Here is an 8,627-nt window from a genome sequence, read left to right as displayed (position 1 = left end):
CTCCAAACGCAGCTCCACCAATAACGCCCCCCCCCCCCTCCCCCTTCACCACCGGCTTCTGGAAAACCCATGCACCTTGCCCCCAGAATATGAACGAAATATCATATGCAAAAATATGTACAGCATATTCTCTCTCAATAGCCGCTAATTTTTCGCATTCTCTCACTATTATGTAGCCCCCAGTCTCTGTGGGTAGAGATAGAGGAACAAAAATTGCTGTGAAAATGAAGAGGAAATTGCATCTCCAGGCGAGTCAGTACGCCGGCTAGACTAGGCGGGTGCCAGCCTCCGAAACGCGCACAAAAGGCAAATAAAACTCGTGAAATCACAAGTCCTCGAGGCTTCGGTCCGAGTTTCGCTGTTTCCACGACAAGCGAACCGTACACCCCCGAGACGCAGGAAACAAGGCCGAAAGCCAGGTAGCACGCAAGTGGTAATATGGCCAAATGAGGAAGAAGGATTAAGCAACAGCGCCCCTCAGCCAGCCAGCCCGGCAGGCAGGCAGGCAGCAGCAGCAGCAGCAGCCGACGCCTGGCACCCAGTGTTCAGTGTGCCGGTGACGGTGGAGGTGACAGAACGCGCACAGCAGACCCGTCGCTCGCCCACACCATACCTGCCCCCCCACGACCCTTCCCAGGATCCCCGTAAATAACCCACCGGAACCCGAAGCCAGTATGAGGACTCTCCTAGCACTCGCCGCCGCCGCCACAGTCCTGGCCACAGGTAAGGGCTATGCGAGAGCGAACCAGAAGATGCCAAGGAAAGCTTTGTGCGTCCGGCTCTCTCTTCCTCTCAACGCGGCGCTTATGTGGCTCCCCTTCTTATGTCATTCCGGCCTTGCTTCATCACTTAGCTAAGTAAATCGGATGAAGAATTTCATACTAAGGATGTTATGGGCATCGAAGTCGTACTGAGTGTGTTCGTGAGCGCTGAATGCAGTTTCTTGCAGCAGCTGCTCGCGTCTTCAAAGAAAATAATTCTGTTATAATAAATCCAAAAGACATAACGTTCATGTTTTTTGGCATCTGAAAATGGAAAAGAATATCTGTATATCTGTTCATGTATCCCAACGTCTGCTTCTACGTATGTCTGTGTACCCTGACTGTATTCCTGTCAGTGCGTTTGTGTCTGTGTCTGTCTTTCTGCCTGTTTGTGTATCTGTCCGTGTGTCTGTGAGCCTGTCTATATGTGTATCTGTTCGTGGGTATGTGACTGTCCGTCTGCCTGTCCGTGCCTCTGTCCTTGACCTGTCCGCGTACCTGTCCGTGTGTCTGTCAGTGAGTATGTAGGTATTTCTGTCTGTGAGTCTGGCAGGATCCAGCTCTCATCTCCCCGACAAGCCGTCGGGCGCACCTGGTGCGTCCACTGTGGCGCCTCGCTCTCTCACTCTCTTTCCTGTTTTCTCACCCACCTTTCCTCTCATGTTTCTCTTCCTCCTCATCCATTAACTCCTCTTCTTCTCGGTACCCCACGTCCTCTTCCGCTAAACACTTCCTTATCCTCCAATTTCAAGCATAATAAGTCTTTCACTTTCTTCTGTTAAGCTTCCTATCCTGTCCTTTCCAATTCCATCTTTTCGCTCTGTTACCTAGTTTCCGTCCCAGTTCTTCTAATCTCTCCCCTCACTTTTCTCTCTCTGGACCTCCATCCATTCTTCCCTCCCTCCACTCTCTTTCAACCTACACCCCATCCTTCCCTCCACCACTCTCTTTTGACCTCCACCCACTCTCTTTTTGACCCCCACCCTGTCCTTTCCTCCCTCACCCACCTTTGACCCACTTTCCCTTCCTTCATTCCACTTCCCCTTCTTCCTTTCCTGCTAGTCATGCTGACCATAGGCAATTAAAAACAAATCTTCGAAGAAGTCCTTTCACTGTTTAATGTGTCTTTCTTTCATTTAAGTTGTTGTTTCATTAATTAGGATGCTTGTATGTGTGTGTGTGTGTGTGTGTGTGTGTGTGTGTGTGTGTGTGTGTGTGTGTGTGTGTGTGTGTGTGTGTGTGTGTGTGTATTCTGATGTCCCCTGATAAGTGGAAACGTTCCTTAATTATCTCTAGATATTCTCACCCAAACATTGAAAATAAGAGTTTCGGTGGGAATTTTGAATTTATCGTGTATTCCAGACATTATATCACTCTTTATGAGACATGCATCCGGCTCCAAGAATCTCCAAGGAGCGCGAGCTCGGTTTTACTGGCTTCCAGGGATGGGTTTGATTCTTCAGGCTTTGGGAGACGGCTTCAGTATGAAGGGTTTAGAGGCAGAGTTTCAATCTTACTAATATCTTGAGCAGTTGTGATTTTAGTAATTTCGGGTTAAATGTATAATTACAATGACATTTTCGTCTATTTTCATAAATATTGCACAAATGTGTGCTATACCAGCAGACGTCCGCTGTTCTTCAGTGACAAAATTTCATAGTTTACTCAAATTGCTTCACTTTGTTCTCTTGTTTGAATTCTTTAAATACCTCACCCATGTGCTACACATACAAACGTAGCCCGTCCTCATCAACAATTAGCCTGTCCCTGCTGACGTTCGGACATTTCTCGAACAGTGCTTCGCTGACGCCCTTTGTTCGAATCGAAACCTCAAAAATGTTTCACCCACGCATTACAAATAATTGCCAACAGAACCTAAACATCTAGCGAAATTGATAGTAATACTAGTTTATATTCGAGAAAATTCCAATTTTGAATGTTAAAATGTTAAAATGTTAAAATGTTAAAACTGATGAAGGCGTTTTTGGGGCTGGCCTCTGGATGGAATGAACATTGCCTGAGGACTGGATGTACAAATAATCGTCAACAGAACCAAAACCACTAATCTAACCTCAAGACCAAACTATACAACAAAATTACAAGCAGCAAAAAGCATTTATATTTGATAATCAACCAATTTTTAGATTACAAAGTGAGGTTGGCATAGCCGTAGGGTAAGATGGATATTTTTGGCAACGTTCTCTTCTCTGAGAACTGATTCCCCACCTCCCGTGTTTCGGGGCAATCGGCTCGGCTTTTACGAAGGTCTATGTTGTTTGTTATTGTTCTTATGTCTTAGGGTCGTGGTCTGTTACTTGGCGTGCAATGTGGAAAGCATCAAAAACCAATGGCTCGGGTGCGGGGAATCCTTACTTGGATATATCATGCAAGAAACCCAACAAAATCCAAGAGATTTTGCCCTGGAGCGAATCAACGAATCTTTGATGGTGTTGAACGGACTCATTTCTCCTGACAGTGGGATACCACATTTTTCCAACGAAGAGACATCTCATGTTTCTAATGGAGTGGTACTCCATTCTTCTGACGGAGGCATTCCCCATTCTCCTGACCGAGGGATACCCAATTAGTGGACAAAATGCTTGCCTTCTGGCCCGGTGGTATACTATGCTCTGACCTCTCAAAAATTGTTTTAGTCGAGACATGAGCTGACTACCAGAAAATTTTGGGGCCAACTCAAGTAAATAAGAAAGAACCAGCAATTTTCTGTTCGATTCTTCCCAAAAGTGCGTGCAACAGCACTATTAGGGAGTCACTCGCTCTGAGCTTCGTTATTACCGAGTCACTCGCTGTGGGTTTCGTTATTCTCGAGTCAACACGCTATGGGCTTCGTTATTTCCAACGAATCTCTGTGAGCATCGTTGTTTTCAAGGCACACTATGAGCTTCGTTATTACCGAGGCACACTCTGTGAGCTTCGTTTTTACCGCGGCACTCCCTGTAGGCTTCCTTAATACCGAGGAACTCTCTGTGAGCTTCGTTACTTCTGAGAAAATCCCTCTAAGCTTCGCTGATATTGGGTGACTATTTGTAGGCTTCTTTAATTAGAAGTTTTAACTTCTTCGCATGTTAAGTGTGTCGCTAGCGAGATGCACGTGCGTGTCCTCACCTGAGTGTGCTTGCTGTGTTGGGCGCTATCTCCCGTCCCCTCGTGGGTCTCTGATATTTTTGTCTACAGCTTATGCTTTAAAATTTTTTTAACTTGTTTTAAACCTATTCTTAATAATTTCCTTTACGCTGAAGAAGGTCTGTCTAGTATCTTTGTGGCTCATTTGTGCAGTTTCGCTTAAGAGCGTTCATATCTTTATTATGTCTCCTCTGATCCGTGTTTGTTCAAGTATTTCGAAGTACTGGATTTTGAATCGTTTTACATAGGTTAGGTTAGCTTAGGATTAGTTAGGTGAACGTAGGTTAGCTCAGGTTTATTTTGGTTAGACTGCTCAGGTAAGGAACGAGTTCTTTACCTTCATAAGAACTTTTTCTAGATTTGTTCAGAGTTCTTTTAAGTGTTGCATAACCGCATATGGAAGAACTGTTGTAAGTTTACCCTCATGACCGACCTTCTCCGGACTCGGAGAAGGTCGGATCGTGAGAAGATTATTCTCACACGCTATTCTTTCATATTCTCACTATTTCATATCCTCGCTCTGTTTCATATTCCTTATATTACTGTGTATGGTATTCTTGTTATGGAAATTGTAATTGAGTAGCCAACAAAAGTAGCCAAGGACAGCACGCTGGTCTTGTGATCCTGTGGTCCCGGGTTCGATCCCAGGCGCCGGCGAGAAACAACGGGCAGAGTTTCTTTCACCCTATGCCCCTGTTACCTAGCAGTAAAATAGGTACCTGGGTGTTAGTCAGCTGTCACGGGCTGCTTCCTGGGGGTGGAGGCCTGGTCGAGGACCGGGCCGCGAGGACACTAAAGCCCCGAAATCATCTCAAAATAACCTCAAGATCTCAACAAATTACCCAGCCACTAGGCATCCAATCACCCAGCAGGCTGTCGTCCTGACCAGCCTTCCATTTCTTATATTTTTATGTTCCCCTCTATCCTTCCTTCTATCCTTCCCCTCTATCTTTCCCCCTCCCTCCTCCCCTATCTCCATCCCTCCCTGCCTTCATTCCTATTTCCTTCCATCCCTCGCTCCATCCCTCCCTTAATTCTTTCCTCCTACACTTCTTTCTTCCTTTCTAATTTCTCATCCCACCCCTCCCTGCCCCACATCTCATCTCCACTCTTTATTTCTAGTTCCCTCTTTATTTTTTTACTCCCACTCTTTATTTCTTATCCATCCTTGATATCTCCTGTGTCCTTTCTTCTCTACTCATCTGGTCGTCCCTCTTTAATTTCCCCCCTCACGCTCTCATCACTCGTTTCCCTTATGCTATACATCTCCTCACTGATTTCTCATCACTCCCTCTCTGTCTCTATGCTCTTTACCCTATCTGCCTTCTTTCATAGCCTAATTTCCCTTTTGTCCATCTACATTTCTTCTCTTCTTCATTCGTTTTGTATGGACCCTCATTCCTCATTTGTCCTTTGCCCCTCCATTCTATTCTAGTCTCCCCCTATTGCTATCTCCCTTTCTCCCATTCCATCTATTTCCCTCTCTGCTTCTCTCGTTTTTTTGTCGATTATATCGAGGTTTTCTTCGTTCTCTCTAAATGATGGCGCTTTCCCTATAATCTCTGTAATTTCTCCCTAATCTCTATAATTTCCCTCTCTTTCCCTGTCATATAATCTTACTTCTACCTTTTTGTGGTTAAATGACCAAATTGTCCCAACGGATCGCCCATTTATTATGCGAGGCGAACTTCTAATATTGCCCTTTCAACGTACACGGCTTCCCATAATTGCCCATTCAGCGATATACGAACCCTGTCGTTACCCTTCAGCGGGATACGACCCGTATCGTTGCCCCTTCAGCGATATATGACCCGGGTCATTTCCTCCTCACTGATATACGACCCCCTGTCATTTCCCCCTTCAGCGATATATAAGTCCCTGTCATTGCTCCTTCAGCTATATACGACCCTCTGTCATTGCCCTTTCAGCGATTACCACTTTCCCTAATGTTTCCTTCATCTGGGTCCGGAATTCCACCATTGCCCTCTCAAGCAGCATAAGATTTTACATCATTGCCTCTTCAGCGGGATACGACCTTTCTTATTGCCCGCTTCGACCCCTATCATTGCCCCATCTAGAGTATACTATCTTCCGATCATAGCACCTATAACGGTACCCCGTCTCATACCTTCGACAAGCGGTCCACGGTACGCCGTCTCAACAATACCTGTCGTACCATCAATAAACGGTACACTCTTCCCCGTCTCTCGACATTATTAAACACTTCTCACTACTCTCTCAGATACCGGTAGAGTGACGTATCTCAGAGCTCCATTGTATTATAATGTCTCGGGACGTTCAACTGTCTTTCTACCCTTCGCCATGACCTGCAAAAGGTATTCAATTAAAAACAAAATATATTCCTTCTTAACTACTGTTTAAAACGGTCATTCATGAAGAGGGGCAAGTTACACATTACAAATGTTACATGACGTTACAGGTGTTATATGATGTCACAGGTGTTACATGACGTCACAGGTGTTACATGACGTCACAGGTGTTACATGACGTCACAGGTAACACATGATGTCAGCGGTTCAGTACTGGCTTCCTCCCCCTCAAGTCCACCTTAAGCTATCTGCATTGTGAAGAACAGTCCGATAAGCGACGACCCCTGTGATGTCGGTCACGCGTCCCTGCGGAACACTTTTATGTCCCAGATACGTTATCTCGATATCGGTGAGTTATGTTATCTCGGAGCAACGCTTAGAACATCCCTCCAGTTCCGGTTACATCATTCGCTGCCATATCTCCAGCCTCCCCGTCCTTCGGTTACCCAGGGCCCTTATCGTTGTCTCAGTTCTATTACCAAATAACTTGGGCTCCATCCCTCTAATCCATCACACCTATCTCTTAATCCACCTTTTCATCAGCTATTCATTACATCCCCCGATTTCTAATGGGAGAGAGAGAGAGAGAGAGAGAGAGAGAGAGAGAGAGAGAGATTAACATGTTTTACCTTAACAAAATACTCTAATATATTGGACGTTCACATTTAGCATTATACTGGGCAAAAATTCTAAACAATATTCAGTCTTGGCGCCATATAATTAACAATTTCCTTCAATAATCTACTATATTATTTTGATAGATCTTTTTTCAGTTAAAGCTTTGGTCACGGGTTTTCTAAGGTCTATGTTGTACCCAAATTTGCTTCAAAGAAAACCCCGAATTTAATACGGGTAAATTCAGGACGTAACTCTTTTTGGCGTGATGCACGGTATCGAATTAATGTTTCAAATCCGCTGATAAGGTGAAAATATTTATATTTGTTAATATATTATTTTATTGATGCAAACGACATTCTTCGTTCCGATGCTTCTAACTTCGATTATCTTTGTTTTTCCGTTTTTAACTTCCTTCCTTTCTATTTACCTCACTTGCTCTTTGACCTTCCATCTCTCTCCCTCTCTCCATTGTCATTTCTTATTTTTTTTCTTCCTAGGACTATGGGTTCATTAGGAATTGTGCTAATGTTCCTGATGAGACTGCATGCTAAGAGCAGTCGAACAATTCTTTCCTACAAGAGCTCATCTCAAGCTCGACTCTCTCTCTCTCTCTCTCTCTCTCTCTCTCTCTCTCTCTCTCTCTCTCTCTCTCTCTCTCTCTCTCTCTCTCTCTCTCTCTCTCTCTCTCTCTCCCTTCATCTCTCTGTCTCCTCTCCGTCCATCACAGCTTAACCCACTCCTACCCCCCACTTTTCCCTACTTGACACACTTGTTGAAGATAAATGTGCTCAGTGAAAGACTTCAGCTGTGTGTCACTCCGACTGCCCCCTGTAGCATAAAGCTTCTCTTTCTCTTCGCTATACCAATGTCAAATATATTGTTTTGTGTGATCAAGGGTTATGATGTGGACAGGCTGGTAGATGGTGAAAGTTTTGAGAAGAGAGATAGAGATACAGAGAGAGAGAGAGAGAGAGAGAGAGAGAGAGAGAGAGAGAGAGAGAGAGAGAGAGAGAGAGAGAGAGAGAGAGAGAGAGAGAGAAAGAGAGAGAGAGAGAGAGAGAGAGAGAGAGAGAGAGAGAGAGAGAGAGAGAGAGAGAGAGAGAGAGAGAGAGAGAAAAGAGAGGAATGAAATAATTTTATTATTTTATAGGTATATTCACAAGCATACTTGTGAATGTGAATATATTCACCATACTTGGCCAACATACCATGTCATTATACTCAAGACGCCATACCAAAACACTATATACCAAGACATAATTCCAAGACACTATACTAAAACTTAATACCAGGACTCTATACGAAGAGAATACCAGGTCACTATACGAAAATATAATATCAGGAAACTATACCACCACAGTACCAAGACACTATACCAAAACACTATAAAGCACCAAGACGCCATAAGAACACTATAAAACATAGTACGTTACACTATACACTATAGTAGACATAGAACGTTGAGTCGACATTCATACCGTAGAATCGGCGCTGAACTGGCATTGTTCAGGCATATTATACACACTACGTTGCCTCAGTGACCACAGGACATTGAGGTAACCTCTCGTCTACCACCCCTGTTGCCAGATCAGTACCTCATGCAGGCGATGAGTCACAATAACGTGGCTAAAGTATGATGACCAGACCACACACTAAAAGGTGAAGGGACGACGACGTTTCGGTCCGTCCTGGACCATTCTCAAGTCGATTGTGACCATTCTCAATCCACTTGAGAATGGTCCAGGACGGACCGAAACGTCGTCGTCCCTTCACC

General features: G+C 44.5%; 1 protein-coding gene across 1 annotated transcript in view; it reads left to right on the top strand.

The window, feature by feature from the left end:
- The first annotated feature begins 292 nt into the window (after nucleotides 1-292).
- LOC123766523 (uncharacterized) overlaps nucleotides 293-8,627 on the top strand; it is a 91,110-nt gene continuing 82,775 nt past the window's right edge. Inside the window, exon 1 of the mRNA XM_045755742.2 lies at nucleotides 293-723. Coding sequence (XP_045611698.1) covers nucleotides 675-723 — 49 coding nt within the window. The 5' untranslated portion in view covers nucleotides 293-674. The remainder of the gene's footprint in view (nucleotides 724-8,627) is intronic.

Source organism: Procambarus clarkii, chromosome 62, assembly GCF_040958095.1.
Source record: "Procambarus clarkii isolate CNS0578487 chromosome 62, FALCON_Pclarkii_2.0, whole genome shotgun sequence".
In the NCBI taxonomy this organism is placed as follows: domain Eukaryota; kingdom Metazoa; phylum Arthropoda; class Malacostraca; order Decapoda; family Cambaridae; genus Procambarus; species Procambarus clarkii.
Note: the sequence above shows the minus strand (reverse complement) of the source record. Positions and strands in the feature narration are given on the sequence as shown.